Consider the following 17,935-nt stretch of genomic DNA (forward strand, 5'->3'; position numbering starts at 1 on the left):
CAATGTTATATTTTATACTCTATGTCTTCTTTGCTTCCATTTGCCATTTCGTTGACTTTGAATGTTCTCTTTGCATGAAATCTGTGAAAGCGACGAAGTTCGAGATAAATATGCAATGCATTAACTTCAAAATATTATTGATAGTCTGTTTCTATGATTTATTATATTCGTAAAAAAAATAACATTATGAAAATATACTTAAATATGGACTAATATCACTCAAACATAACATGATCCTCAAAATAAGATTTAAAAGAAATATTTTCCTTTCACCTTCTCTCACATGACTCTCTCTCTAGAACCTCCGACTCGCGTCTTTGGCTCTTTGTCTTTCACTCTTTCTCATAAGACTATATCTCCACCGCCTTTATCTCCATGTATTATTGCAGGAGAACTCTCGTCGTCAGCCGCTTGAATTCTTAGAGGAAATAGTAATGAAATTTATCTAATATTTGTATTAAAAAGATAATTCCACAATGAAAGAACATATATTTATAGACAAAAATTAAGGATCCCGGCAATTTTTAAAACCTCATTATACATGTACAATTTATGTACATTTATCTTTTTCTCTTAATAAAATTAGTGTAACCTCCGATTCCATTAACCATGGTTGAATTATAGCATGTTTTGCACTATATGCCATACGCTCAATTATGATGTTTCGTAGTAATTGATATCCACATTCAAATAGTAGTATAAATTTACCTGCCGTTTTATTTTTTGCTATGGTTGAATTTGTTTAGTCATGTGCGTGATATTTAATAAGGTTTCATATTAAATAAAATTTATTTATAAATATAGCTAAAATAGTTGCATACAAAATCATGTAATCACCCATTATATACTCCCTTCGTTCCATAAAAATATGATCAATTGATATGATACGAGAATTAAGATAAATTGGTAAAGTAAAAGATAGGAGGAGAAGAATAGTTAAGATAATGTTTGCGGATAGTGAGACGGAGGGAGTGTTAAAGTGACAAGTTCGAACCCTCTTGATATCATTTGTAATTTCCTCCTTTATATATGAGTTTATTTAAAATAAAAAAATAATGGTGGTATCAGTTATAAATAAGTTTGTATAAGGATAATAAATTGGGATAAATTTTAAAAAATGGAATGTACATAGTATTTTTGTGGACGGAGGAAGTATTAAGTATTCAATATTTGAATTTATAATATTCAAATTCATACCCAAAACTTATAAATTGCTATTAAGATTAAGATTAAAACTCGTTTTTTAGAGCATCTTCAGTGGCGGCTAGCCCACCGGCTAGCCGATTCGCGTCACTAGCCGGTCGGCTAGCCGAACTATTGTAATCGGCCAGCGAGAAAATAGGCGATCGTTGGCCGATGCGCTGGCCGCCATTGTGGCTAGGGGTGACAAATCGTGCGTGTCGGGTCGTTATCGTGTCGACACGATAACGACACGAACACGATAACAACAAACACGAACACGACCCGTTAAGAAAACCTCAAACACGAACACGAACACGACCCGCTACCCTCAGACACGAACACGACACGAACCCATTAACGACACGAACCGTTTCGGGTCAACACGACACGAACACGACACGAACCCATTAATGACACGAAAATAAGTATTGAAAAATGAAAATAATAAGAATAATAATATTAAAATATTATGTGTTAATAAGAATAATAATATTAAAATATTATGTGTTAACGGATAACACGAACACGACACGAACACGACACGAACACGCATTGTTAACGGATAACACGAACCCGACACGAACACGACACGAAATTTTCGTGTCCTTAATGGGTCGACCCGATAAGGACACGAACACGATAAGCTCTGACCCAAACCCATTAATTTCGTGCCGGTTCGTGTCGTGTTATCGTGTCGTGTAAAAAATTGCCAGCCCTAATTGTGGCGTGCCGATCGACGAGCGATCGGCCAGCGCTATTTTTTAATTTTTTTTATTTTTATTTTTGAAAAACTATATAAACGCGATTTTAGTTTCATTTTCATTTGCACCACTTGTTTTAACGAGTTTTCTCTCTCTCTACATTTCTATACAAGAGCAACATCGAGCGATGAGTAACGCGGGTGGTAGCAGAGGTGGTAGTGGTGGGGATGCCGAGGAGTATGAACGGCGGATGAACGAGGCTATGGAGGCCTACATGAACCGTGAGATAGAGCAGTACATGCGAAGGGTCGAACAGCAGGCGGTACCTCGCCCTCCACCGGTTGTCCACCGCCGAGCAGTGATTGATTGGGATCACGTAGCTGCACATCAACGGCTATATGACGACTACTTCGCTCCGGACCCGCGGTTTCCCGCAAACAAGTTCAGGCGGCGTTTTAGAATGCGCAGGGAGTTGTTTATGCGTATCGTTGACGCTTTGGAGCGTCGATATCTTTATTTCCGCTTCAGGCATGATGCGGCTGGCAGACCCAACCACACCCCTATTCAAAAGTGCACGACGACAATCAGGCAGTTGGCCTACGGAGGCGCGACAGACATGTGGGATGAGTGTCTCCACATCGGTGAGTCGACAACCCTGGAATGTCTGATATATTTCTGTCAGGGCGTGATTGAAATATTCCGTGATCAGTACCTTCGAAGCCTTTCCCCCCAAGATTGTCAGGATCTGATGCAGATGCACGGGCAGCAGCATGGGTTCCCCGGGATGTTAGGCAGCATAGATTGTATGCATTGGGAGTGGAAGAACTGTCCGACTGCCTGGAAGGGGGCCTACACGACCGGCTATAAGTCAAAGAATCTCACGATAATCCTCGAGGCCGTAGATGATTACCGGCTGTGGATCTGGCATGTGTATTTTGGGGTAGCCGGGTCGCACAACGACCTCAACTCTGCGCCCCTCTTCAACGAGCAGTGTCAGGGCATCGGTTCGGCCGTCTCATTTGTGGCCAACGGCAACCGGCATGATATGGGCTACTACTTAGCGGATGGTATATACCCTAGGTGGCCCGTCTTTGTGAAGACGATCGGCACACAAGTGATGACAAGAAGACCTACTTTGCGGAACGGCAGGAGTCGGCGCGCAAGGACGTAGAGCGCACATTTGGTGTGCTCCAGTGTCGATGGGCAGCAATCAAGGGTCCAATGCGTTTGTGGGATGTCGGCTGCATTGGTGATATAATGTACGCCTGCATTATCTTGCACAACATGATCGTCGAAGACGAAGGCGTACAACTGACTAATTGGGCCAACGACGATGAAGCCGGTCAAAGCCACGGCGTGGCCACCGCTAACGTACGACATGGGGTACCTCACGATGAAGCCGGCCGCCTCCAGGCACATGCCGACATGCGCCAAGTGAATGCTCATATTCAACTCCAAAAGGATATAATTGAAGAGTTGTGGGCACGGAAGACTGCACGGCGATAGTTTTTTTTATTATGTATTTTTTTTATCTATGTATCCTTTTTTTTATTTAAATGAAATGAATGAATTTTTCCGTATATGTCTCGTAAATTTAATTCCGTAATTTATCGTAAATTTAATTCCGTAAAATGTAGTTGTTTTTTATTTATTTTTATTGCGGCTAGCCTGTGGCTGGCCTTAGGCTAACCTATTTGCTTAAAATGATGATGTGGCATATGGATTTTCAGTGATGATGACGTGACAGGGAGAGAGTGGCTAGCCTGTGGTTGACCTATTGCCAATGGAGATGCTCTTATATAGTTGTTATAGATAGATAGATAGATAGATTCATATGATTTACGTTTTGGTTCCGTTAAAGCATGCCTGATTTTCGATATTTGTTGTTTTAGTTCAAATTAGGCCCATTAAAGACAAATTTAAAATCAGTATAATTATAAAGTTATTGTTAATAATATGGTAGTAATATTTTATTTTTTGTTTCAATCGCCAATCTAGCTCATCTCCATTTTTGTATATAGTAAAACTATATAGAAATGTTAAACAAACTTTTCCATAAAAATCAGAATATTGTAATTGCATAACATATTTAAATCCACATTTTTCAAAGGATCTTATAAACATTACAGATTCAAATAAATTATTGACGTTAACTAACCATAATAATTGCTATATGCAAAATATGAACTAAGTCATTTGTCCAACCTGGAAACCAAAGAAGAGTGGATTGCGCCTAAACGAATGGTGTGATTTATGTTGGGTATTTTTATTATAAATATTTTGAATTCATAATTTTTTTATCTATGAAAAAAAGGGAAAAGCTTATTTTTAATTATAAAAGTTGTCACTTTTCATTATGTACGCCGAAAGAAAACTCTTATACTCCATATTGTACTATTTGTTTCGAATTTCAAAGTCATAATAAAGCAAAGCAATTTGGTTAATCCGATGCCTTTGATTAAATTTAAATTAATTTATCTGTTAATGATCACCACTCACTATGATCATTATACTTCTAATAATTTAATATTCATAGACTTTAGAGAGATAAAAATAAGAGTAAAATAATCTGTATGATTGAGACAGAGTTCTAACTAGTCTTCATTTTGTCTCTGCAAACCGGTTTCTGCTGCATCAATTGTGCTAAATTTAATCATAAAGTTGAGCTGTTTATTCAAATATTTACATATTTAATGCTATATATACATAGAAAGAGAGAGCTAGGTTGAAGATCGGTGGAGTTTGGAGAAATGGCGGGTTTTGAGTTTGCGATAGCAATGGCGATTGTGATTGCTGCTGCTGCATTGAATTCAAATGTGATTGAAGGAAAAAGCATGTTGAAGAGCATGCATTTGAGCTGGGGCACTCAACGCTCTGGATTTCTTCAGCCCGCCGGTAGAGATGATGTTACGCTCCTCCTCGATCCTGTCTCCGGTTCTCTCCCTCTCTCTCTCTCACGCACACACACACACCGATCTGTTGAGAAACAATCCTGCAATTTGATTTTTAGATCATATCACAATTCACAGATATTTTTACCGATTGATTGGGGGAAAATCATGCAATTTGAATCTGAGATGAGAACTTCTGCAACGAAGCTTCATCTTTTTTTCACACACACAACACACAGTCACACAGCGCACCGATCTGTTGAGGAACTATCCAGCAAATTGAAATTAGATTAGTAGAATACATAAACTGTAAAAGTAAGTAGTTCTGTCTCTCTCTCACATACATACATTTTAACCGATTGATTGGGGAAAATTCATTGGAGATGTGAATTTCTACAAAAAAAGCTCCATATCTTTCTCTCTCACACACATGCATCGATCTGTTTGGGAATAATCTGGCTTCCGTTGCACAAAAATCTGTTGATTAAATTGTGTATGGTTTTGATGAAGGTTCTGGAATCCAATCGAAGGATCAATTTTTGTTTGGAACGGTTGAGATGCAGATCAAGCTTGTTCCTGGAGACTCCGCTGGCACTGTTACTTCATTCTATGCAAGTATCCCAAATATTCATAAATTATCCTTAATTTTGAATGGTATCTATGCTTTCATCATACAATCACAATAATATATTTATAAATATGTTAATTGACAGTAGTTTGCATCTTGTAGCTGTTATTGAGAAACATCAATAATTTGATGAAATGTGACACATATTTTGTTGGTTTTGCAGCTATCTTCTCTAGGGGCGAAGCACAACGAAGTCGACTTTGAGTTTCTAGGAAATGTAACGGGACAACCCATCATTATACACACCAACATCTATACGCAAGGAGCCGCTGGCAGAGAAGTGCAGTTTTACCCGTGGTTCGACCCCTCTGAAGACTACCACAACTACACCATCCATTGGTCTCCCTCTCGCATCGTGTAAGCTCACGAGTTTGAATCTTATAGTTTGAAGCCTAAGTTCACGAGTTCGAATTCTTATCGATCTACTACTTATATTTTCGCAAGAGACCATTGCGAATTGTAATGCCAAAGTTCCCATCAATCAATTTGATTGCCTATAAATATTAAAATTTAACAAATGTATAAGATTATAGTCACATCTCTATACATATGTATAATGTGGAAATGTGACTATTCAATCAGGTGGTTCGTGGATAATATTCCGATTAGAGTATACAGAAACTATCTACACGAAGGAATCCCGTACCCGGACCTGGACCAGCCGATGAGGGCGTACTCAAGCATTTGGAATGCGGATAGCTGGGCGACGAGAGGCGGCCTGGACAGGATCAACTGGAGCAAAGCACCCTTCGTCGCCAAGTTGCGCAAATTTCGTGCTCGGGCTTGCAAGTTTGAAGGAAGCACGAGCGTTGGGAAATGTACAGCAGCTGCTGCGGCGAGTACAACCTTGGAGCTCGGCCTTGATGGTCAGAGCCAAATGGAGCTGATCAGATATAAATCTTTGATCTATGATTATTGCGAAGATGATGATCGATACAAGGGATTATTTCCTGGTGAGTGTTTCAAACCACAATATTAAGGGATGTACGTAATTTAGAATTATTCAATTAACGTGTATTTCTCTTTTATTTATTTACATATATTCTTTCTAGGATAAAAAAGATCGTTATTGGAGCTATTTGTTGAGCATTGTTCGTAGATTTTGTAACATAATCGGTAGAACTAATCTTTCACCTAAAGAAATGGATTTTTTATTAGGATGGAACTAATGATTTTGAATTTGTATGCGAAAAGGGACAATATATTTGCAATAATTCATGATAGGTGATAAACTAATAATTACTGTAACTAATAAACAGAGTTAACATGGTTTTGCAAGTAAGGAAAGTCGATCCCAAAAAATTGAATCAAACTGTATTAATTATTGAAGTCTAAAATTAATTTCTGGTAATTTGATTTTTCCAAACGTACTACACCTACTACATTTCTTTTTCTTTTTAATGACAGTATCATTTTGAGATACCTTTTCGTTTGAGAAATGTTTCTCTTTAATTAATAAATTGAGAATTTAAGTGTTTTTTAAAATAGCATACAATTCAAAAAAATCGATTCATATATATTCAGCGGATTGGGTTATCATACAAATTAGTACTACGACAATTTTGTAGTGAGAAATGATACACGACAATGAGTTGATAGTTGAGTTAAATGTAGAGTGAAAATCTAATAAAGTGTAAGTGAAATAAAGTTTTTTTATTCAAAAATATAACTTAATTATGGAGTTGCTCGAAAAGGAATGCGATTAGGAATGATAATTCTCTTCATTGGATTCATTGCATTGATAAAATATACTCTATCTATCCGTAAATATGAATTCCGTTTTTTTATATTTTGGACCCTTCGCGAATAAGAATTCTGGTTCATAATTACTATAAATGACAAAGATGTCTCATATTCCACTAACTCATTCTACCCACATATTATTTAAAACTAATAAATACAAGTAATATCAATATTCCACTAAAACATGTGCCGGATCTATTCTCGGACGGATGTAATAGTAGTAATATTTATATGATGGATAATGTATTTAAAATTGATTGTCACCCTATATCACCAAAAAGAAGATGGATTAATTTCGATGATTTATAATCCACTAGTGAAACTTAGCTAAAATTGGATCGATTTTTGCAGTAGAAATTTATCTGGTAATTTACCTATAAAAAGGTTCTCAAAAGTTTATATTAACAACTTGGCAAATGATGCAATGTGTCCAAATATAATGTACAGTACGTATTAATCGAATAAATATTAATGAATGAAATGAAAAATATTGTGGCTGCTATATCACTTCCACAACCAGTCACAGCCTTTGATTGCAGACTTCCACAGAAGTCTCTTCTTCTCAACATTCACGCCCATTTTCTCTTCATTTCACCAAATCTCCGTTGCTGAATCCCCGCGATTCCTCAATTCGCCGCTCCAATGGCTTCCGCAATGCTCAACGGCGCCGAAAACCTCACTCTCCTCCGCGCAATCGCCCCAAACCCCAACCGATTAGGTCTCCACACCTCACATTTCCGCTTACCCCCAATCTCCCGCAGCACCGTCTCAATTCGAACTGCAAGGACTCCGAAATGCAGCATCTCCGCTCCGGCTCCACGGCCGGCGTCGCAGCCGCGGTTCATCCAGCATAAGAAGGAGGCGTTCTGGTTCTACCGATTCCTCTCCATCGTGTACGACCACGTCATAAACCCTGGCCATTGGACGGAGGACATGCGCGACGACGCGCTGGAGCCGGCCGACCTGAACCACCGCGATTTGACGGTGGTGGACGTCGGCGGAGGGACGGGGTTCACCACGCTGGGGATTGTCAAGCATGTGGATGCGAAGAATGTTACGATTCTCGATCAGTCGCCGCACCAGCTGGCGAAGGCGAGGCAGAAGGAGCCGCTCAAGGAGTGCACGATTATTGAGGGGGATGCTGAGGACCTCCCCTTCCCCACCGACTCCGTCGATCGATACGTCTCTGCTGGGAGGTATATGTGTGTTTGTAGTTTGGTGTTGTGTGTTTTCTCTTGTTTGCTTGAAAATTTTGACGATTTTGTATCTCAATTAGTACTTGAAGGTTTAGAGGCACACCTTGGAGAATCCGCTCTAATTAAATCCTAATTGGAGATCAAAAAACCCTAATGCACAAGTTTTTCCTGAGGTTTATGATTGTATCTCAACTAATACTTGAAACTTGAAAGGATTAGGGGCATACCTTGGGGAATCCGCTCTAATTAAATCCTAATTGGAGATGAATAAACCCTAATTGGATTTGATTAGGGTGGATGCGCACTGTACATCCAAATGCACAAAAGGTTTATGGACTTCAGCTCTTGATGGCTGTGAATTGCCAACATGTTTGTGATTGTTTTGATGTTTAAAGGATTATGGAGTAGGAGTATTATATAGTGAGGACTTGGAGTTAAACTCGAACCATTAGTTATCTCGTGGTAGTGTTTACTAGTGAAAGGTGGGAAGGGTGTTAGGAACTTAGGATAGATGCCAAACTGTTGAGAGATTGACAGGGATAAGCCGATAAGGTATTGATTGATTCTGTTTAGAGATGTCTTTTTGGGTAGCCTATTTATGTTGGATGTTTTCTTTGTTTTTTCAGTATTGAGTACTGGCCAGACCCACAGCGAGGAATCAGGGAAGCGTACAGGGTTTTGAGACTTGGGGGAAAGGCGTGCTTGATTGGTCCCGTGTATCCAACCTTCTGGTTGTCGCGCTTTTTTGCAGATGCGTGGATGCTCTTCCCAAAGGAGGAAGAGTACATAGAGTGGTTTGAAAAGGCAGGGTTCAAGAATGTCCAACTTAAGAGGATTGGCCCAAAATGGTATCGTGGGGTTCGCAGACATGGGCTCATCATGGGATGTTCTGTCTCAGGTGTGAAAGCCAGCTCCGGGGACTCACCTCTGCAGGTAATCTTCGAATTGGTTTCCCAAGCACCAACTAACATGCTCTTTTTACTTCATGCCAGACTCAACTTTGGTTTTTGCATTTCTCAACTTTGTTTAGTTGAATTCTTGATGAAATTGATAAGGATATCTCTTCAAAATGAAAAGTATAGGGATGAATTTTGGCCCCTTAACTAAGATTTTCTCTGAAAGTATTAGTTTTTCTGTTGCTGGTGCGTTGGAACATAACTCATTACCGAGTACATACAACATAATGGAAACTATGTTACTTGTGGAACTCGAATTTTACAGCTTGGTAGTTAATTCATAGATATCTATTTATGACTTATTGTCTTCCTTTTACATTTTTCCTTTATATTTTTGGGAATGGCATCAAACTCTTGAGATCTTTGCTTTGCAGCTTGGTCCTAAGGCTGAGGATGTATCAAAACCTGTGAATCCATTGGTGTTTCTGGCCCGGTTGATTCTCGGTGCCATTGCAGGAGCTTACTACGTGTTGGTTCCGATTTACATGTGGCTCAAGGACCAAATTGTCCCGAAAGGGCAGCCCATATAGGAGGCTGACGCTAAAAGCAAACCGTTTGTTCCTGCTGTTGGACCTTTACTGTATTCCTCCTCAGCTCAAATGGCAGTTCCCAAAAATTAAAAATTCTCACCCTGCAGATTGATAGGCGGGTTCCCTTGTAGTTTTCGAGTTAATGTACCAAACAAGATCAGTGAAACTTAGTTGTTCAAACCATGAAAGTTCCCCTCCAGTATTTGGATAATCAACCAAGACTGGTGAACTTAATAATGGTTGTAACAAGGCAATCCACATTTTGGTGCTATTTTGTAGAAAATCTGTTCGTAGAAAATATCGATCTGCATTCCCTTCTTTGTTTTGTGCATTTTCTTTTTAAATTTAGTTGCTAATTGGACTTGAGTCATGAAATTTGGAACATGCATTTTCTTAATCTAATTTTTTTCCACTTATAAAAATTATTTCATGTCTTCAAGTTACATTAATCTTAATGACACAAGTTATGCTCATAGTATTATGAAAATAGCAGATGAGTACTTATTAGTTGAGGCTTAAATTTTTCAATTCTACTATGTCTTTTACCACGTCCTACCAACTTTTATAAGTAAATCCTAACTAATACTACTTCAGTATACTAAATACTAAAATATTATACATTATGATCAAAGCTATATCAATTTTATCCAGAAAAAAATAACTATAATTAAATTCGTGAGCCCTAATTTAATTGTGGAGCAGAAACGAAACACCAAAAATGGACGACTGAAAAATCCCATAAACATAGTTAATATCCAAATCAGTAGTCAAAAAAAACATTCAAGATTTAGAAGAGGCATAGAGCCATGGACCATAGTTAACTATTGACTGATATTACAACAAAGAAGAATGATCCACGATTTCATGTTCCATATCAATAATAAGCACCAAAATAACTAACTTACCCCATTGTCTGGACTCAAGTCTCCATACGATACTAGTCCACGTTGATGCCCACCAGAAGGGCTCGATGGAGAGCTTCCAGGCGAAACTTTGCGTGGATGCTTTCTCAGAGGTGACCTTGATCTACGGGGGCTGCGGCTCCTGGAGCGTGACACTGACCTTCCTCGAGGGGAGTCGTCACTCTTCTGAGGACCGAGACGAGATTTCAGTCTGTCACTAATCAGTGGGCGCCTATCTAAAGGGCTTGGGCTGCGCACGGGACTTCTGCTATAGCGCCTCCCACGACCACGGTTGGCTCCAGGGCTTCGAGATGGAGACCTGCTCCGATTCCTCTTGCGTTCGTATCTAATTCCAATAACAAACTATAAGACAAAATATGTGAACAGCAGAGGGCTTTGTAAACTGAAACAAGGAAGATCCATATATATTCTGGCATGCTGCTGGCAAACGACCTATATTTGTGTTTCTAACGGTATACAAGTCTTACAGAGCATAATTCGTAAATGAAATCTGTGATACCGTGCTGGCATTAAAGTGCATACATGAGCAGGATATATGAGGAGATTAAGGGAAATGAGACTAGGGAAATATAGACCTGGGCGGGCTTCTTCCTCTTCTAGGTGGACTACGGTGATGTCTTTGGGGTGAGCGTTCATACCTGCTGCCTCTGTAGCTTGGATACCTGAAACAAAGATTGCAACACACAACCCAGTCACAACTTTTCTCAGGACACTCGCGCAAAACCCATATAATTTACTGACTTGGTCATAAATAATAGTATGTCAAATACATTCAACAAAAATTACTGGACGTCATGACATAAGATGATGACCAAATTTCTGCAACAATTTTTTATAGTAGAAACTAAAAATGAGAACATAGTTTCTCAGTGAAAAAAACATGCATTATCCAGATCAACTGACAACTTCTGATTAAATGCATATGCCAACTAAATAAGTCATAATACAACATGCATACTTTTAAAGCCATCAGAAATCACCTTTCATGATTCCTTTGAAAATTTCTTCCTCCGTGATGATAAGATATATCAGGTGAACGTTCTGGAGAAGGTGTACGGTATTTTCTAACAAATGCATATCTCTCAGTAAAGCCTCGGCCTTTTCTTACTCGCTTTGGAGTTCCACCTGGAGAGCGGCTCTGTGACAAATCCCGACCATGAGTAGAAGCAGGAGGTTGAATACCTTTGTCAGAAGGACTCCTGACTGGACTCTGAGAATGATTTTTCTCTCTAGGAACTTTACTGTTCTCTTCAAGTGTGGGAGTCTTAATTGGACTGCTGCGAGGACTGGGCCTTCCACCAGGACTTGGAGACCTACTCCTGCTAGTCAAAAGAACACAATGTGTAAAAGTAAGTTAACTACCAACCTTACAACTATTGGAGAAAGCAGAGTATCAACCAATCCCAATTGATCTCAACGACACAAACAAGGAGTACAGATGGAGCGGTCCACATTGCAAGGGTTAAAGGCAGGTAAATAGCATGAATCAAACCCTTCAAAAAACCTGGATCTGCTTGAATAAGCTCGATGTCCTCTGGCGGAAGTTTCATTGTTCTTGATATTCCCTTGGCCATTATTCATGCGGCTACCATTCTTTTGAGGAAGTTCACCCTCTTCATGAGAGGAGTCACCCCTAGTGTGTTTCCTGTCATCACCTTTTTGCTCATCTCCAGATCCTAAGCTAGGACTTGGTGGCTTTCTCTCATTCCCTTCACATTGGTCAGTCACATTAGATACACATATCAGATACTGGGCTAAAGGAAAAACAAAATGAAAAGATACAAAATGATTATGCTTATTCAAATGCAGAGAATCTAAGAACTGTACAAATACCACGAATGCGGATCGGCTTCTTCTCTTGTTCACTTTTCCTGTTGTTTTTCCGTGATCTACCCCTTCGTGGACTTTCGTCATCAGAACTGCTGGTAGCAGAACCACTTCCACTACTCTCCGTATCACTAGAGCTTCCCGAGTACCTAAACAGCCGATGACAAACATGTTTTGAATTTTTCCAAAAAAAGTATAGGAAGACAGGGTTGCAGGACTACATCACAGCAAAACATTTATCCAGCAATCATATCATGAATTTGTTTCTAAAATTTGTGCACTGGTAAGATTACTCTTCTTTATCCCTAACATAAAGCACATAAGCAAGAAACATTAACATATCTTCCATAGAAATTTGAATATTGAGAGAGACAAAAATTTGTTTCACAAATTCACAATTATGATAAAGGAGACAGATATTCCCATGGCATCTATCAGAAAGAAATATAATCACAATACATAAAGACAGACCTTCTCGATTTTCTCTTTGATCTATGACTATGACCTCTTCTCTTCTTCCTTTCTCCAGCCCCCCCTTTTTTCCCATGTTTACGTTTTCCTTTCTTAGCCACCTTCCTCTTCTTCCTACGCCGTCCATCTCTGGATGAAGTTGAAGAATCTGACTCTGAAGAAGCATCCGATTCGGAGTCTGAATATGAATCAGAGCCAGATGAATATGAATCAGAGGCAGAGCTATCAGATGAGTAGCTCCTCTTTCTCCTTTTATCCTTCACAGATACTTTCTGTTTCCGTTTGGCATGGCTGTCAGAATCGTCATTAGATGCATCTTCGTTTACTGATTTTTTCTTCTTTACTGAATCATAACACAAACACAAGATAATATTATTTTCAAACAAAATATATGTTAAAATTCAATTAGAAATATATGCAGAAAACAATTTTCTCCATCTGACAAGCTCAATACCTTTATCAGCTACAATTAAGTTTTGTGTCTTTGCATCAGACATCTCACCGCAATCTATGATCTTAACAATTCCATCTGGTCTCCCATCAGCTGTTCCAAGCTGTTCCATTTTCTTAACAACATCCATTCCACTCGCAACATTTCCAAAAACAACATGTTTTCTGTCACCATAAAATGAAATTTGAGGGAGGAATTGAGAAAATAATCATAACAAACTTACATGGTAAAGTTTAACAACTTAAAAAATTGGGCAGGTAATCTAACAAAACAGAGAAAGGCATACCCATCAAGATGAGGCTGTCGCTTGAAAATTATAAAAAACTGAGATCCATTTGTGTTTGGACCACCATTAGCCATCGAGAGGAGACCAGCTGCAGTATGATCAAGCTTGAAGTTTTCATCTGCACAGAAATAACATTTATATGTAAGCAATAACTATTAACAATGGGGCGTGTAGGAAACTAAAGACGGGAAAATGTTACCAGAAAATTTCCCTCCATAAATGCTTTCCCCACCAGTTCCTGCAAACCATCAAGAAGTAATGATGTACAAGTCAGCATGAAGACGCAAGTTATATTGTGTACCGGCATCATTTGAAACCACCACATCCGGAAGAAGAAAAGCGTACCATTTCCTTTTGAAAAGTCACCGCCCTTCAGGTGGAAAAAGGGAAAACCAAAACGTAGATTAGACTTTCCATAATACTCTTCTATATACATGTCTGAAATCTAACTATTTGCAAAAGGACTATTAAGGCAAAGATCTGTTTGCATGAGCTATCACAACTCCATATTAAAAACTACTCAGACCAACAGTGGCAAGAAAGGTGGCATAATTGTTTTCAATTTAAATATTTTTTAATCAACAAAAATGGAAACAAAAAATTATAACCCTGTGAGGGGTCAAAGAATCACATATGGATCCACAAAACAATTTGCCATCAAATTTACAATGAATAACAGAAAAATGAAATGCAGATGCACACAACATGAGTCCATATGTTTGGACTCTGGCATACTGTTTTTGAGTTTCAAATAAACATGGACAGCAACAAACAAGCAAACACTGCTTTCAGCTAAGCAGCCTCCAGCAATGGTAAGAAGAAGTTGAGAATGAGATGAGATGTGATGCATCAAATATCCAGAACGTCTACAGTGCAAGATACCAACAAGATTTTCTAGATCTACCATGGAGAATCAGTCCTGGGAAGATGTAGGGCATGTAAAGAGGTTTTATTAATCCATTTTAAAAAAAGGGATGAAGGAACTATCAGGCATCTAGTGGAGTGAACTAATGAGAAATAAGTAGATAGCAACAGATCACATGAAAGTTAACAAAAACAGCAAACAGTATTGATATCTTCTCTGTTAAACAATTTTTTATGAGCATTGAACTGCATACTTGAGCCATAAACCCTTTGATTATGCGATGAAATGTGGAACCCTTGTAGTGAAGAGGTTTCCCTGTTGAGGCTCCAATGCCTTTCTCACCTACAAAGGGAAATGAATATTGCTTTAAAGACTGCCAGGCAAAAAGGAAAATACAAATGAACTCTTGAAATGATGGTCCAACGCCAACCAGCGGACACTTCCAACAAACTCCTCAAAAATTTCGAGTTTTCAACCAAAAACCTCAGCAAATATCAATATCATAACAGATAAACGTAATCCTTGCAACGAACTAACAAGTCAGCTTTTAGATTTATCATCAATGACAAATTAAGAAGAAGCTGGAGCTCAGAATGTTTCACTCCCCCTCTTGTGGGGTCTCCAATATTTCAGCATTACTGTTCTTTGTTATGAAAAGGAAATGAGGAAAAAAAATTCAACTTACCCGTACAGAGAGCCCGGAAATTTTCAGCAGTCTTAGGGACAACATCAGCAAACAACTGCATTACAAATTAATTGTGTAAGAGCAGGACAATGGAAGGCATAAATTATTATCACTAGATACCATATTTGAAGTTTATGCCAACTAAAGGGCTTGAAGGTGTTTCCAATAGGATAACTACCTCAATGATAATTCTTTCAGCAGCATCCCCATCAATGGAAACATCCAAGAAAACCATTGGGTTTTTTGTCTTCTTCATAGTGCTTACAGTTTTAAGATAGCAGACCCTGAAAAGGAAAACCATTTCGATAAAGTCAAATGAAAACAGCAACTATAAAAATATCATGGCCAGTAAGTTGAGCTAATTTAATATAGAGTATGTCACATAGTACAGATCCCCAGAATATTCACACTAACGCACACAATGAAGAAAAAAAAGAATAATACTTGTAGAATTGCTAACATGAAGAACAATAATATTCTCCTTACATATATCCCCCACTGAGCATAACTTCTAAAATTTGCAGGCAATAAAATATGCAGGTGATTTACATGAAATAGGTCCACAACTCAAAACAACTTAGAAAACCTCAAGCCCAACTTAGAAAACCTCAAGCCCGCCGTGAATTAAGATAGCTAATGCAAGCAACAAAGAAGAATCAGTTGAAAAAGTGAAGCAAACAACCAGAAAGGTTGCAAAACTTCAGAACATAAACAAACTGATAAACCCTGTTGCCTGAAATATTCACATAAAATTGATATATTTATCAATAGCAAAAAATGTATAGGAGAAACTACTGCGTAAACCAACTCACCCACACCGTGACAATATACAGTGTCGGATGATAAAGCAAGCTAACTCAAAAGGCATGCATACTTCAAATCCAAATGCCCTAACTAGTATGATCGCTCCTTAATCAGTACCGAAGGATTTCAGTTCATACTAAAAACATGGAGTAATACGCATGTATCTCCTCCTAATTGCATCAGTATCCATAACAACCGCTTCTCAGAAAAAGCAAAATCATACAAATGAATGAGTATAGCTAAAGCACATGTCCAAATGCCAAAATTCAACTGGGCAGGGGAAATCCAATCGACTCCGAACACCAAATTGAATCAATGAGCATAAACTCAAACCAAATTGAACTCTGTGAATGCGGAAAAAGTGAATCCAGCTCAGTCACGCGTATTCTACTCAGTGGAGCATAAAACCCTAAACCCTAGCATTGCGGAAAAACAAATTCGGTACATACCTCGATCTATACAGCTCTGAGCAAGCAAAGAAACACCAATTCTGCGAAAATCAGAGGAGACGGCTACTGCAAAAACAGCAATTAAATATGGAGAAAATGTTTGGTGCTTCGATTTTTATGCATTTCAGATTCTTGGTGAAAAAGGGTAAAAACAAAAAACTCGCGCCCTCTGTTAATTTACTTCTCCAATGGGCCAGGAAAATATCAAAGGCCCAAATTGTGGATATTTTTATTTCATTTTTAAAAGTCGAAGACATTTTATTTTGGATCCAACTTGAAAAAAGTCGGATATTCAGCTCCGATTTTGCTCTAAATCCTACACGTACCTCCATTTTGGTACTCAATTACCAAAGACGGGGATGTGCGGGCCTAGGTGGTCACCGGGAGCGGATGACAATGAGATAAAGTGTATAAAGTGCGAGAAGAGAGATCAATAATTATTTTATTTATTTTTATTTCTTCTTTTATTTACTTGTTTTATTGCACTTCGTTCTCTCACTTTATAATAACAAATAAGTTAGTAGAATACAATATTTGTTTATCAAGAATAATAAAAGTCAAATGAGACATGTGATGGAGTGAAGTGAGCATTATTTAAATGCTAAATATTTAAAAGTATATTTTTAAGCTATAAAATTAATAGATAAAAAAACATAATATATAAAAAATAGTGATTATTGGTTGGATATACTTAGGGTGTCTCCAACGGTGCCCCTCCCGTTCGCCCGTCGGGGACGGGCGACCTGACGGGCGCCATAGTGGGCGGGAAGGGCGCCCACGCCCGTCCCGTGTGCCCCTGCGATGGCCTCGCCCCTCCCGTCGACGTCCTACCTGACGGGCGCCACTGTGGCGTGGGTAGGACGTCCCACCGATTTTTATTTTTTATTTTTTTAAAAAAACTCTATAAATACGGCTCGTGTCGAAATTCTAATTCCGTAAATTTTAATTTTAATTGTGAATTTATTAATTTTATTGCGGGAAGTCCTAGTGGGAAGGGCTAGTGATGTGGCAGTGGAATGGGAAGAGCTAGTGCTGACGTGGCATGGGAGGGGCGAGTGGGAGGGGCGCACCGGAGACACCCTTAGACGCCAAATCACTGCAAACACCAGTAATCAATCTTGAAGTTCATAATAAAAAATATTCAATCTGGACGAGTATACGTTATATATAAGAGCATCCGCAATTGAGAGGAGGATGCGACGGACGATGCATCCTCCGCCCCTTAGTCCACCACTGCAGCACCACGGACTATGCACATTTTATCCTCCGCGCCTTATGCATCGTCCGCGGACTATGACACGGTGGATGCATCCTCCGGCCTATCCTTCGCCCCTTAGTCCGCCATTG

The 17,935-nt window shown here is 38.9% G+C and overlaps 3 protein-coding genes across 5 annotated transcripts; 2 read left to right on the forward strand and 1 right to left on the reverse strand.

Moving 5' to 3' along the window:
- The first annotated feature begins 4,457 nt into the window (after positions 1-4,457).
- LOC125219952 (putative xyloglucan endotransglucosylase/hydrolase protein 26) lies at positions 4,458-6,480 on the forward strand. The gene is made up of 4 exons (XM_048122058.2): positions 4,458-4,817; positions 5,285-5,385; positions 5,566-5,759; positions 5,985-6,480. Exons 1-4 carry the CDS (start codon positions 4,634-4,636, stop codon positions 6,379-6,381), a joined length of 876 nt encoding a protein of 291 aa, XP_047978015.1. The 5' UTR covers positions 4,458-4,633; the 3' UTR covers positions 6,382-6,480.
- Positions 6,481-7,648: 1,168 nt separating this feature from the next.
- Positions 7,649-10,145, forward strand: APG1 (S-adenosyl-L-methionine-dependent methyltransferases superfamily protein). The gene is made up of 3 exons (XM_048126480.2): positions 7,649-8,341; positions 8,968-9,274; positions 9,672-10,145. Exons 1-3 carry the CDS (start codon positions 7,788-7,790, stop codon positions 9,825-9,827), a joined length of 1,017 nt encoding a protein of 338 aa, XP_047982437.1. The 5' UTR covers positions 7,649-7,787; the 3' UTR covers positions 9,828-10,145.
- A 401-nt stretch (positions 10,146-10,546) lies between these two features.
- LOC125223359 (Cyclophilin-like peptidyl-prolyl cis-trans isomerase family protein) lies at positions 10,547-16,742 on the reverse strand. Of its 3 annotated transcripts, none has more exons than XM_048126478.2 (14): positions 16,589-16,742; positions 15,514-15,619; positions 15,336-15,390; positions 14,904-14,992; positions 14,131-14,155; positions 13,985-14,023; positions 13,786-13,903; positions 13,503-13,663; positions 13,049-13,391; positions 12,584-12,726; positions 12,255-12,459; positions 11,731-12,069; positions 11,326-11,412; positions 10,547-11,075 (listed from the first exon to the last, which is right to left on the reverse strand). In XM_048126478.2, the coding sequence occupies exons 2-14, from the start codon at positions 15,589-15,591 to the stop codon at positions 10,724-10,726; spliced, it is 2,034 nt and encodes a 677-aa protein (XP_047982435.1). In that variant the 5' UTR covers positions 15,592-15,619; positions 16,589-16,742; the 3' UTR covers positions 10,547-10,723. The 3 variants fall into 3 exon arrangements, with proteins under 3 accessions (XP_047982435.1, XP_047982434.1, XP_047982432.1); XM_048126477.2 differs by having other exon boundaries at positions 11,731-12,072; XM_048126475.2 differs by having other exon boundaries at positions 12,243-12,459.
- Positions 16,743-17,935: the final 1,193 nt, after the last annotated feature.

This window comes from Salvia hispanica, chromosome 1, assembly GCF_029641045.1.
Source record: "Salvia hispanica isolate PSC_SH4W2 chromosome 1, Shi_PSC_v1, whole genome shotgun sequence".
NCBI lineage: Eukaryota > Viridiplantae > Streptophyta > Magnoliopsida > Lamiales > Lamiaceae > Salvia > Salvia hispanica.